The 14,492-nt window shown below is 46.8% G+C and overlaps 1 protein-coding gene across 1 annotated transcript; it reads left to right on the forward strand.

Moving 5' to 3' along the window:
• The first annotated feature begins 290 nt into the window (after positions 1-290).
• Positions 291-1,981, forward strand: LOC100382381 (uncharacterized). Its single transcript, NM_001321419.1, has 5 exons — positions 291-576; positions 651-750; positions 849-1,166; positions 1,260-1,577; positions 1,657-1,981. The coding sequence occupies exons 1-5, from the start codon at positions 364-366 to the stop codon at positions 1,842-1,844; spliced, it is 1,137 nt and encodes a 378-aa protein (NP_001308348.1). The 5' UTR covers positions 291-363; the 3' UTR covers positions 1,845-1,981.
• Positions 1,982-14,492: the final 12,511 nt, after the last annotated feature.

Genomic DNA, 14,492 nt, shown 5'->3' on the forward strand with positions numbered 1-14,492 from the left:
AAAATAAGTTCACTTAGGAAAATTAGAAATCATTAAAAAAAATGAAATTATCAAACTAGCCCTTATAACTTGAAATCCAGAATCAATCAAATGTACTTCATACCGAATCACACAAATTGGCCATCTCGTCCGCTGGGCCCAAGCCCAACCCAAGCAGTCAGCAGCAACCGATTGATGAATTTTGCGCTGCAGCAAATAACCGTTTCAGACTTCAGAGTTCATAATCGCTCGCATCGCGCCCTATTCCTCCATCACCCCTACTTCTTCCCCCGCCCCTGCTCTTCTCCGTTGGAACTTCTCTCTTCGCTCCTCTTCTCAGCGTCTCACCCACCCCACGATCTTGGAACGCGATCGCCGATTGCCATGGGGCAAGATGAGCTCGAGCTTCCTGATCTGCCGGAGGGGAAGGACAAGGAGCAGGGAGGCGGTGCTCCGGTGCAGAGCAGGGTGGCCGGTGCCGGGCACGGCTTGGCGCGAGGGGAAGCTTCATCCGAGCAGGAGGGCGACTCGGGGGCGGGCGATGCCGGTTCCTATGCCGCTGCTGGATTGGGGAACGACGAGGAGGAGGATGCTAAGGTGATCTTTGCTTCGGTGATGTCTGCATTCCGGGATGCCCCGTTCTTGATTTCGTTCTTGGTTCGTTGTAACAGGAAGCTTTGACGGAGGAGTTGGAAAATGTCGCTCCTCCGGCGGGTGATTCTGGCCGTGGCGATGCGCCGGAGAGTGGCCGGAACGAACACATTTACTTCGGTAATGCTTGCAGCTTGCATCCCATCCCGAAGTGCTAGCTCCACTGTTCTTGTTTGCCTTCTTGATTCTGAGTTTCTAAGAAAACATGGATTTCTCAGAGCGTCAAGGGTTTCGACCGGCCAGGCCAGCAATCGCGCACGCGACGCCGCCATCGTCCTACCGCCGCCTGCCATTCCGAAGCCGAAAGCAGTACTACCCGACACGCTTCATCGTCGCGGGAGACACAGCGTCGAGCATCGCCAACGCTCATGATCCTGGCACTGGCAGCCGCACGTCAGAAGCAGCAAGCGGTCCACAGCCCACCGCCAGCCTCGGCTCACCGTCGGGGACGTCGCGATCCGCCGGTGACTCTGCAGCGACCAATGCTGGGCATGGCGGAAAGAGCGAAGCGATGGTCCTGACGGCGGGACGCTCTGGTAAGTAAAGGTGTATATAGCACGAAGTGCGTGCTCCACTGTTCTTGTTTGCCTTCTTGATTCTGAGTTTCTAAGAAAACATGGATTTCTCAGAGCGTCAAGGGTTTCGACCGGCCAGGCCAGCAATCGCGCACGCGACGCCGCCATCGTCCTACCGCCGCCTGCCATTCCGAAGCCGAAAGCAGTACTACCCGACCCGCTTCATCGCCGCGGGAGACACAGCGTCGAGCATCGCCAACGCTCATGATCCTGGCACTGGCACCCGCACGTCAGAAGCAGCAAGCGGTCCACAGCCCACCGCCAGCCTCGGCTCACCGTCGGGGACGTCACGATCCGCCGGTGACTCTGCAGCGACCAATGCTGGGCATGGCGGAAAGAGCGAAGCGATGGTCCTAACGGCGGGACGCTCTGGTAAGTAAAGGTGTATATAGCACGAACGCATTCGTTCTTTGATGTCTTTCTGATGCATTTGATCGAACGCGTCTGCCAGAGATTGACGTTGCTGTTGACGAGTCATGCTCGGACGATCACAATACCGAGTCGAAGGATGTGGGAGCGGCGCGGGTTGTTGACAAGCAAGCATTGCCGGAGGCCGAACAGAGCTCAAGTGCTCCTCGCGATCGTGGTGCCCGGATTCGTCGACCAAATCCACGCGTCCTTGGACCAGACTGGGTTTAATATTTACTTTTGGGCTGTTGTGTACTGGGCTCGCGTGTGGGCTCTCTTATGTCTGATGTATTAAGCGAGTTATTTGAATTTGTAACACTCTCGTCGCGCGGCTTCGCCACTTTATAACTCCACAGCCGTGCTTCGCCAGTTTGGTATTATGGAGGAAACACCCGCACCATTTTGGTACTGTTAATGTCCCGTCCTCTGTAAGCGTCCGTTTTGTTGCGTTTGATGAAGCTTGTGTACACCCGTGGACTAAACTACCCCTAGCCGCTAGTGAGAACCGACGGGAGCAACTCTCTTTCTTCAGACTCGCCCGCGCCGCCGGAGACTCTGCGCCGCCGTCTGCAATCCGCGCGGCCATCTGCGACATGGTGCCCGCGTTCCCGTGTGAGCAAGGAGCTAGTGCCCGCGCCCCCGTCTGAAGAAAGAGAATTGCCCGAGCCGCCCTCTGCATCCCGCGCAGCCGTCTGGCTACTGGTTCCCTTGCCCTAGCTGCATGGAGGTAGAAAACTCTGCCCACTCCCCGGATTCAACTCAAGATTTACCGGTTATGAGCTCGGAGGCACCCCTTCCTTGCCTTCCCACTGGTTCTCCGGTGGAAAGAGTGGATGCATCGGTCAGGACCTCGGATTTGTCGGGTCCCCTAAATTTTCTTTTTAGGGATCAACATACAATGGAGGTTTGATTCAATTTATAGTATACAACAGTTTATTGTGTTTAGTACCTGCGCCTAGTACTTCATAGGTGAATTATCCTTTGGTTTCAGGTATTAGAAATTGATTGGGGGGCAATACAGATTGATGATAGATGAGAAGAAGAAGGAGAACAACAGACTGCCTCAGAGTCAGTGCTTTATGATCGGTTAGGATTGCTAGCAGAAGATGAACGTGAAACTACTGAAAGGCAAGATGCTTTTACTAGTAGATCGTTTGGTGTCCGTGGAAGCGATGAAATTGATGATGAAACTGCTACTTTGCCCTGCAATGATTGCATACCACAAGAAAGGATATTTGTTTGCAACAGATCTAATCCAATAATGAAGATTGGTAGTTTGTACAAGGATATAAAAGAATTCAGGCTGGCTATGAGGCAGTATGCGATCAGTAATGAGTTCGAGTTAGGAATTGAGTCAAGCTCACCTTTCAGATATAGAGCTTATTGCAAAGGAGGTGATTGTCCATGGAGAATCAATGCAAGGCTACAGAATGCCGGGTCTCCCACAGTAGTGGTGAGTAATTTTTTAGCACGCATTTATTGTACTCTGCATAGTGGATGAAATTAGGGAAGCTCACAATGATTCCTTTCTGTGTGCAGGTTACAGTAATCGTGGATCAGCACACATGCACTTCAAGTGGTCGTCGAAAAACAACAACACCCACGAGCTCATGGGTTGCATCCCTAGCACTTCCAATCCTAACGAAGAAACCACATATGGGAGCAAAAGAATTGCAAACTACCTTGCAAGAGCAGCACAATTGCACAATTTCTTATGATACAGTGTGGAAAGGTAAAGAGAAGGCCCTTAGAGAGTTGTATGGAACCTGGGAGGATAGCTTCAAGTTACTATTTAGATGGAGAGAAGCTGTTTTGGAGGTTATGCCAGACTCAGTGATTGAGTTTGATGTCGCAGTTGAAGATGGAAAAATATATTTCAGCAGATTCTTTTGTGCTTTTGGCCCTTGTCTTGAAGGTTTTCGTGAAGATTGCAGGCCCTACTGAGAGCACCTAAAGGGGGGGTGAATAGGTGATCCTATAAAAACTTGAAACTTAATGCCACAAAACTTGATTAGGAGTTAGTACAATAAAGCCAAGTGGCTAGAGAGGAGTTCTAGCAAGACACAATAACCACAAGAAGATCAACGCAGATAGGCACAGTAGTTTATCCCGTGGTTCGGCCAAGTCCAACACTTGCCTACTCCACGTTGTGGCGTCCCAACGGACGAGGGTTGCAATCAACCCCTCTCAAGCGGTCCAAAGACCCACTTGAATACCACGGTGTTTTGCTTTGCTTTACTATATCCCGCTTGCGAGGAATCTCCACAACTTGGAGCCTCTCGCCCTTACAATTTGATGTTCACAAAGAAGCACAGAAGTAAGGATAGGATGAGCAACGCACACAAGACACAAAATCAGAGCACAGTACGCACACAAGTCACAACTCGAGCTCACAACACAACCCAAAGAGGTTTCTACTCAAATGGAGCTCTAGTTGCTATCACAAAGAATCAAATGCGCGGAATTGGAGTCTTGGTGCTTAGGAATGCTTAGAGAATGCTTGGTTTACTCCTCCATGCGCCTATGGGTCCCTTTTATAGCCCCAAGGCAGCTAGGAGCCGTTGAGAGCATTCCAGGAAGGCAATTCTTGCCTTCTGTCGCCTGGCGCACCGGACAGTCCGGTGCGGATTTCTTTCCTGTTCTGGCGCAGCCGACCGTTGAAGATCCAGAGCCGTTGGCGCACCGGACACTGTCCGGTGCACCACCGGACAGTCCGGTGCCCCCTTCTGACCGTTGGCTCTGCCACGCGTCGCGCGCGGATTACGCGGCCGACCGTTGGTCGGGCCGACTGTTGGCTCACCGGACAGTCCGGCGCACCACCGGACAGTCCGGTGATTTATAGCCGTACGCCGCTGACGAAACCCGAGAGCAGCCAGTTCGTCAGTGCCAGTTTGGCGCACCGGACACAGTCCGGTGCACCACCGGACAGTCCGGTGCACCCAGACTGCGCAGAGTCTTGGCTGCACAGCCAAGTCTTTCCAAATTGGTCTTTTCCTGTTTCTAGCACTTAGACACAATACATTAGTCTCCAAAATAATGTACTAAGTCTTAGAAACATACCTTTACTCTTGAATTGCACTTCTTAAGTCTTTGACACAAATATTACTCAAAGCATTTGTGTGGAGCACTTAATCACCAAAATCTTATAGAAATGTCCCAAGGGTACATTTCCCTTTCAATCTCCCCCTTTTTGGTGATTAATGCCAACACAACAAAAAGCAACTAAAAGAAGTGCAACATCAATGCAAATGAGAACACAAATTTATTTTGATTCACATTTGGCATATTCGGATCATTCTTTGCCACCACTTGGTTTTGTTTTTGCAAATCAACCTCAATTTCCTATCTCTAGGTCAAACACACTTGTTGAGACATAAAGAGAGTTGTTCCAGGAGAAATTGATCAAAGATTTCAAAAAACTTCCCTTTTTTCCATAATCAACCATTCTCCCCACAAGAGGCCAACTTTTGACAAAAGAGACAATAAGAGATTTTTGACAAACCAAAAGCTCTATTCTACTATTTTCAAACTTCTCAAGTGGTAGCTGATCCATTTATTGCTTTGCCCTTATTTTCTCCCCCTTTGGCATCAAGCACCAAAACGGGATCAATCTTGGCCCTTAAACCCCATTGCCTCACCAAAATCTTCAACTAAGAGTAAAAAGGCAATAAGAGCATGGAGATGAACTTGGAATAAGTTACCCTCTTATCGGAGTGCAGTGGAAGTCTTGCATGGTCCAAGTTCACCTTTTCCCTTTCAAACCTCCTTTGAGACTAAATTAAGAGAACCCAAGCACATGGTTAGTCTCAAAGGGTCAAGTTGTAGCACATCTCCCCCTAAATATGTGCATCACTCACACATGGACTTTTGAGGTCAGGGGAGTGTTTGTACAACTTGAGCACCATTAATAACCGACAAAATGCATAAGGAACATGATCAAAGGCATAAACACATGTATGCTACAAATCAATCCAAGTTCCGCGAATCTAGGACATTTAGCTCACTACGCAGCCTGCAAAAGGTTGACTCATCTAGAGGCTTGGTAAAGATATCGGCTAGCTGGTTCTCGGTGCTAACATGAAACACTTCAATATCTCCCTTTTGCTGGTGGTCTCTCAAAAAGTGATGCCGGATGTCTATGTGCTTGGTGCGGCTGTGTTCAACAGGATTATCCGCCATGCGGATAGCACTCTCATTATCAAATAGGAGTGGGACTTTGCTCAGATTGTAGCCAAAGTCCCTGAGGGTTTGCCTCATCCAAAGTAGTTACGCGCAACACTGTCCTGCGGCAACATACTCGGCCTCAGCGGTGGATAGGGCAATAGAAGTTTGTTTCTTAGAACTCCATGACACCAGGGACCTTCCTAAGAATTGGCACGTCCCCGATGTACTCTTCCTATCGACCTTACATCCAGCATAGTCGGAGTCTGAATATCCAATCAAGTCAAAGGTAGACCCCTTTGGATACCAGATCCTGAAGCAAGGCGTAGCGACTAAATATCTAAGAATTCGCTTCACGACCACTAAGTGACACTCCCTTGGATCGGATTGAAATCTAGCGCACATGCATACACTAAGCATAATATCCGGTCTACTAGCACATAAATAAAGTAAATACCCTATCATAGACCGGTATGCCTTTTGATCAACGGACTTACCTCCTTTGTTGAGGTCGACATGTCCATCGGTTCCCATTGGAGTCTTTGCGGGCTTGGCGTCCTTCATCCCAAACCGCTTTAGCAAGTCTTGCGTGTACTTCATTTGTGAGATGAAGGTGCCATCCTTGAGTTGCTTCACTTGGAACCCAAGGAAGTAGTTCAACTCGCCCATCATTGACATCTCGAATTTCTGAGTCATCACCCTGCTAAACTCTTCACAAGACTTTTGGTTAGTAGAACCAAATATTATGTCATCGACATAAATTTGGCACACAAAAAGATCACCATCACAAGTCTTAGTGAATAAAGTTGGATCGGCTTTCCCAACCTTGAAAGAATTAGCAATTAGAAAGTCTCTAAGGCATTCATACCATGCTCTTGGGGCTTGCTTAAGTCCATAGAGCGCCTTAGAGAGCTTACACACGTGGTCGGGGTACCGTTCATCCTCGAAGCCAGGGGGTTGCTCCACGTACACCTCCTCCTTGATTGGTCCGTTGAGGAAAGCGCTCTTCACATCCATTTGGAACAACCTGAAAGAATGATGAGCCGCATAGGCTAACAATATGTGAATTGACTCTAGCCTAGCCACAGAAGCAAAAGTCTCCTCAAAGTCCAAACCTGCGACTTGGGCATAACCTTTTGCCACAAGTCGTGCCTTGTTCCTTGTCACCACCCTGTGCTCGTCTTGTTTGTTGCGGAACACCCACTTGGTTCCCACAACGTTTTGCTTGGGATGAGGCACCAGTGTCCAAACTTCATTTCTCCTGAAGTTGTTGAGCTCTTCCTGCATGGCCAACACCCAGTCCGGATCTAGCAAGGCCTCTTCTACCCTGAAAGGCTCAATAGAAGAGACAAAAGAGTAGTGCTCACAAAAATTAACTAATCTAGAGCGAGTAGTTACTCCCTTGCTAATATCACCCAAAATTTGGTCGACGGGATGATTCCTTTGAATCGTCGCTCAAACTTGAGTTGGAGGTGCCGGTTGTGCTTCTTCCTCCATTATATGATCATCTTGTGCTCCCCCTTGATCACACGCCTCCTCTTGATGAACCTGTTCATCGTCTTGAGTTGAGGGATGCACCATTGTTGAGGAAGAAGGTTGATCTTGCTCCTTTTGTTCCTCTGGCCGCACTTCTCCAATCGCCATGGTGCGTATTGCGGCCGTTGGAATATCTTCTTCATCTACATCATCAAGATCAACAACTTGCTCTCTTGGAGAGCCATTAGTCTCATCAAATACAACGTCGCTAGAGACTTCAACCAAACCCAATGATTTGTTGAAGACCCTATACGCCTTTGTATTTGAGTCATAACCTAACAAAAACCCTTCTACAGCTTTGGGAGCAAACTTAGAATTTCTACCTTTCTTCACAAGAATATAACATTTGCTCCCAAATACACGAAAGTAAGACACATTGGGTTTGTTACCGGTTAGAAGCTCATATGATGTCTTCTTGAGGAGGCGATGAAGGTAGACCCGGTTGATGGTGTGGCAAACCGTGTTCACGGCTTCCGACCAAAACCGCTCGGGGGTCTTGAACTCTCCAAGCATCGTCCTTGCCATGTCAATGAGCGTCCTGTTCTTCCTCTCTACCACACCGTTTTGCTGTGGTGTGTAGGGAGCGGAGAACTCGTGCTTGATCCCTTCCTCCTCAAGGTACTCCTCCACTTGAAGGTTCTTGAACTCGGACCCGTTGTCACTCCTTATCTTCTTCACCTTGAGCTCAAACTCATTTTGAGCTCTCCTTAGGAAGCGCTTGAGGGTCCCATGGGTTTCAGATTTATCCTGCAAAAAGAATACCCAAGTGAAGCGGGAAAAATCATCAACTATAACAAGACCATACTTACTTCCTCCTATGCTTAGATAGGCGACGGATCCAAAGAGGTCCATATGAAGCAGCTCCAGGGGTCTTGATGTGGTCATCACGTTCTTGGTATGATGAGAGCTTCCCACCTATTTGCCTGCTTGACAAGTTGCACAAGGTCTATCTTTTTCGAAAGTAACATTTGTTAGACCTATCACGTGTTCTCCCTTTAGAAGCTTGTGAAGGTTCTTCATCCCTACATGTGCTAAGCGGCGATGCCACAGCCAGCCCATGCTAGTCTTAGCAATTAAGCATGCATCTAGACCAGCCTCCTCTTTTGCAAAATCAACTAAGTAGAGTTTGTCGTCTAATACACCCTTAAAAGCTAATGAACCATCACTCCTTCTAAAGACAGACACATCTACATTTGTGAATAAGCAATTATATCCCATATTACAAAGCTGACTCACAAACAATAAGTTATATCCAAGTGACTCAACTAAAAACACATTAGAAATAGAGTGCTCGGATGAAATGGCAATCTTCCCTAGCCCTTTGACCTTGCCTTGATTCCCGTCACCGAATATGATTGAGTCTTGGGAATCTTTGTTCTTGACGTAGGAGGTGAACATCTTCTTCTCCCCCGTCATGTGGTTTGTGCATCCGCTGTCGATAATCCAGCTTGATCCCCCGGATGCATAAACCTGCAAGGCAATTTAGGCTTGGGTCTTAGGTACCCAACTCTTGTTGGGTCCTACAAGGTTAGTAACAATGGTCTTAGGGACCCAGATGCAAATTTTATCTCCCTTGCATTTTGCCCCTAATTTCCTAGCAATCACCTTCTTATCCTTTCTACAAATTGCAAAGGAAGCATTGCAAGCATGATAAATTGTAGAAGGTTCGTTAATTTTCCTAGGAACATGAGCAACATTTCTCCTAGACATATGATGAATGACATTTCTCCTAGGCATATCTCTACCATGCACATAGGAAGAACTTGAAGCAAACATTGCATTTGAATCATAAGCATTACAACTCCTATTATGATGAACATTTCTAGAAAATTTCCTATCATAAATAAATGCATGATTCTTTTGAGCACTATTAGCCATAGGGGCCTTCCCTTTCTCCTTGGCGGAGATGGGAGCCTTATGACTTGTTAAGTTCTTGGCTTCCCTCTTAAAGCCAAGCCCATCCTTAATTGAGGGGTGTCTACCAATAGTGTAGGCATCCCTTGCAAATTTTAGTTTATTAAAATCATTTTTGCTAGTCTTAAGTTGAGCATTAAGACTAGCCACTTCATCATTTAGTTTAGAAATGCAAACTAGGTGTTCACTACAAGCATCAACATTAAAATCTTTGCACCTATTGCAAATCGTAACATGTTCTTCACGAGAGGTTGATTTACTAGCTATTTCTAACTTAGCATTCAAATCATCATTAACACTTTTTAGGCTAGAGATAGATTCATGGCATGTAGACAATTCACATGAAAGCATTTCATTTCTTTTAACTTCTAAAGCAAGAGAATTTTGTGCTTCTACAAATTTATCATGTTCTTCATACAAAAGATCCTCTTGCTTTTCTAATAATCTATTCTTATCATTCAAGGCATTAATCAACTCATTGATCTTATCAATCTTAGTTCTATCTAAGCCCTTGAACAAACTAGCATAATCTATTTCATCATCGCTAGATTCATCATCACTAGAAGAAGCATAGGTAGTCTTTCGAGTGTTTACCTTCTTCTCCTTTGCCATGAGGCAAGTGTGATGCTCGTTGGGGAAGAGGGACGATTTGTTGAAGGCCGAGGTGGCGAGTCCTTTGTTGTGAAAGTCGGATGACGAACAATCTGAGTCCCACTCCTTTCCAAGGTGTGCCTCGCCCTTAGCCTTCTTGTAGGCCTTCTTCTTTTCCCTCTTCTTCTCTTGTTCCTGGTCACTATCATTATCGGGACAATTAGCGATAAAATGACCAATCATACCACATTTGAAGCATGAGTGCTTCCCTTTTGCCTTGTTCTTGTTGGGATGCTCCTTGCGACCTCTTAGCGCCGTCTTGAAACGCTTTATAATGAGGGCCATCTCTTCCTCATTGAGCCCCACCGCCTCAACTTGTGCCACCTTGCTAGGTAGCACTTCCTTGCTCCTCGTTGCTTTGAGAGCAACGGTTTGGGGCTCGTGGATTGGGCCATTCAACGCATCATCAACGTATCTTGCTTCCTTGATCATCATTCGCCTGCTTACAAACTTCCCAAGTATTTCCTCGGGCGTCATCTTGGTGTACCTAGGATTCTCACGAATATTGTTTACAAGATGTGGATCAAGGACAGTGAAAGACCTTAGCATTAGGCGGACGACGTCATGGTCCGTCCATCGTGTGCTTCCATAGCTCCTTATTTTGTTGATGAGGGTCTTGAGCCGGTTGTATGTTTGGGTTGGCTCCTCGCCCCTGATCATTGCGAATCTCCCAAGTTCGCCATCCACCAACTCCATCTTGGTGAGCATGGTGACGTCGTTCCCCTCATGCGAGATCTTGAGGGTGTCCCAGATCTGCTTGGCGTTATCCATGTCGCTCACCTTATGGTATTCATCCCTGCACAATGATGCTAGAAGAACAGTAGTAGCTTGTGCATTTTTGTGAATTTGCTCATTGATAAATATGGGACTATCAGTACTATCAAATTGCATTCCACTCTCTACTATCTCCCATATGCTTGGGTGGAGAGAGAACAACTGACTACGCATTTTGTGACTCCAAAATCCGTAGTCCTCTCCATCAAAGTGAGGAGGTTTACCAAGTGGAATGGAGAGTAAATGAGCATTTGTACTTTGCGGAATACGAGAATAATCAAAAGAAAAGTTTGAATTGACCGTTTTCTTTTTCTCGTAGTTGTCGTCGTCCTTTTGGGAAGAAGAGGACTCATCGCTGTCGTCGTAGTAGACGATCTCCTTGATGCGCCTTGTTTTCTTCTTCTTCCGTCTTTTCTTTTGTGGCCCGAGCCTGAGTCAGTAGGCTTGTCATCTTTTGGCTCATTGACGAAGGACTCCTTCTCTTTATCATTGACCACCATCCCCTTGTCCTTAGGATCCATCTCTTCAGGCGATTAGTCCCTTACGTGAAGAGAACGGCTCTGATACCAATTGAGAGCACCTAGAGGGGGGGTGAATAGGTGATCCTGTAAAAACTTGAAACTTAATGCCACAAAACTTGATTAGGAGTTAGTACAATAAAGCCAAGTGGCTAGAGAGGAGTTCTAGCAAGACACAATAACCACAAGAAGATCAACACAGATAGGCACAGTAGTTTATCCCGTGGTTCGGCCAAGTCCAACACTTGCCTACTCCACGTTGTGGCGTCCCAACGGACGAGGGTTGCAATCAACCCCTCTCAAGCGGTCCAAAGACCCACTTGAATACCATGGTGTTTTGCTTTGCTTTACTATATCCCGCTTGCGAGGAATCTCTACAATTTGGAGCCTCTCGCCCTTTCAATTTGATGTTCACAAAGAAGCACGGAAGTAAGGATAGGATGAGCAACGCACACAAGACACAAAATCAGAGCACAGTACGCACACAAGTCACAACTTGAGCTCACAACACAACCCTGAGAGCACCTAGAGGGGGGGTGAATAGGTGATCCTGTGAAACTTAAACTTATAGCCACAAAAACTTGTTAAGTGTTAGCACAATAATCGCCAAGTGGCTAGAGAGGAGTCTCAACAAAACACAATACCACAAGAGATCAAACACAGAGATGACACAGTGGTTATCCCGTGGTTCGGCCAAGACCAACGCTTGCCTACTCCACGTTGTGGCGTCCCAACGGACGAGGGTTGCAATCAACCCCTCTCAAGCGGTCCAAAGACCAACTTGAATACCACGGTGTTTTGCTTTGCCTTTCAATATCCCGTTTGCGAGGAATCTCCACAACTTGGAGCCTCTCGCCCTTACACTTGAGATTCACAAAGAAATACGGAGTAAGGGAGGGAAGCAACACACACAAATCCACAGCAAAATGCGCACACACACGACCAAGAATCGAGCTCAAAAGACTATCTCAAAGTTCTCACTAGAACGGAGCTCGAATCACTGAGAATGACAAACGAATGCGCAAAGACTGAGTGTGGATGATCAAGAATGCTCTAAGGTTGCTTGGTATGCTCCTCCATGCGCCTAGGGGTCCCTTTTATAGCCCCAAGGCAGCTAGGAGCCGTTGAGCACAAATCTGGAAGGCCATTCTTGCCTTCTGTCATCGGGGGCACCGGACAGTCCGGTGCACACCGGACACTGTCCGGTGCCCGATTTCCTTCCTTAATTAGCGAAGCCGACCGTTGGCAGACATGGAGCCGTTGGCGCACCGGACATGTCCGGTGCACACCGGACAGTCCGGTGCCATCATCTAGCCGTTGGCTCAGCCACGTGTCCCGCGCAGATTGCGCGGCCGACCGTTGGCCCGGCCGACCGTTGGCTCACCGGACAGTCCGGTGCACACCGGACAGTCCGGTGAATTTTAGCCGTACGTCGCCGGTGAATTCCCGAGAGCGGCCACTTCGCTCGAGCCAGCCTGGCGCACCGGACACTGTCCGGTGCACCACCGGACAGTCCGGTGTGCCAGACAGAGCTGAGTCTTGGCTGTACACAGCCAAGCCTTTTTCACCTCTTTTCTTTTCTTCTTCTTTCTGTTTCTAACACTTAGACAAGTATATTAGTACACAAAACCAATGTACTAAGACTTAGAAACATACCTTTACTCTTGATTTGCACTTTGTTCATCCATGGGCATAGATTCACATTTAAGCACTTGTGTTGGCACTAAATCACCAAAACACTTAGAAATGGCCCAAGGGCACATTTCCCTTTCAATCTCCCCCTTTTTGGTGATTTATGCCAACACAACATAAAGCAAGTAGAACAAATACAAAATCAAATCAAATAAGAACTCAAAATTGTTTTGATTCAATTTAGACATATATGGATCACTCTATGCCACCACTTGGTTTGTTTTTGCAAATCCAACTCAAATTTCTATCTCTAAGTCAAACACACATGTTAAGACATAAAGAGAGTCTCTAAGTCAAACACACATGTTAAGACATAAAGAGAGTCATTCCAAGAGAAATTGATTCAAGATTTCAAAAACTCCCCCTTTTTCCCAAAATCAATACTTCTCCCACAAGAAGCCAACAAAAGAGTTTTAACAAACCAAAAACTCTAATCTACTATTTTCAAAATTTCTCAAGTGGTAGCTGATCCATTAATTGCTTTGGCCTTTATTTTCTCCCCCTTTGGCATCAAGCACCAAAACGGGATCAATCTTGGCCCTTTAACCCCATTGCCTCACCAAAATCTTCAACTAAGAACAAATAGGCAATAAGAGTATAAAGATGAACTTGGAAAAGTTACTCTTTTCATCGGAGTGCAGTGGAAGTCTTGCATGGTCCAAGTCCACCATTTTCCCTTTCAATTCTCCTTGGAGACTAAAACAACCAAACTCAAGTACATGGTTAGTCTCAAAGGGTCAAGTTATAGCACAGCTCCCCCTAAATATGTGCATCACTTGCAAACAGGACTTGTGAGGTCCAGGGAGTGTTTGTACAACTTGAGCACCACAATAAGCAACAAAATGCAGAATGAACATGATCAAAAGCATAAACACATGTATGCTACATTTCAATCCAAGTTCCGCGAATCTAAGATATTGAGCTCACTACGCAGCCTGCAAAAGGTCTTCTCATCTAGAGGCTTGGTAAAGATATCGGCTAGCTGGTTCTCGGTGCTAACATGAAACACTTCGATATCTCCCTTTTGCTGGTGGTCTCTCAAAAAGTGATGCCGGATGTCAATGTGCTTTGTGCGGCTGTGCTCAACAGGATTTTCCGCTATTCGGATAGCACTCTCATTATCACATAGGAGTGGGACTTTGCTCAGATTGTAGCCAAAGTCCCTGAGGGTTTGCCTCATCCAAAGTAGTTGCGCGCAACACTGTCCTGCGGCAACGTACTTGGCCTCAGCGGTGGATAGGGCAACAGAGGTTTGTTTCTTAGAGTTCCACGACACCAGGGACCTTCCTAAGAATTGGCACGTCCCTGATGTACTCTTCCTATCGACCTTACATCCAGCATAGTCGGAATCTGAGTATCCAACCAAGTCAAAGGTAGACCCCTTTGGATACCAGAGCCCGAAGCAGGGCGTAGCAACCAAATATCTAAGAATTCGCTTCACCGCCACTAAGTGACACTCCTTAGGATCGGATTGAAACCTAGCACACATGCATACGCTAAGCATAATATCCGGTCTACTAGCACATAAATAAAGTAAAGACCCTATCATTGACCGGTATGCTTTTTGATCAACGGACTTACCTCCTTTGTTGAGGTCGGTGTGTCCGTCGGTCCCCATCGGGGTCTATGCGGG

Source organism: Zea mays, chromosome 3 (genome assembly GCF_902167145.1).
Source record: "Zea mays cultivar B73 chromosome 3, Zm-B73-REFERENCE-NAM-5.0, whole genome shotgun sequence".
In the NCBI taxonomy this organism is placed as follows: domain Eukaryota; kingdom Viridiplantae; phylum Streptophyta; class Magnoliopsida; order Poales; family Poaceae; genus Zea; species Zea mays.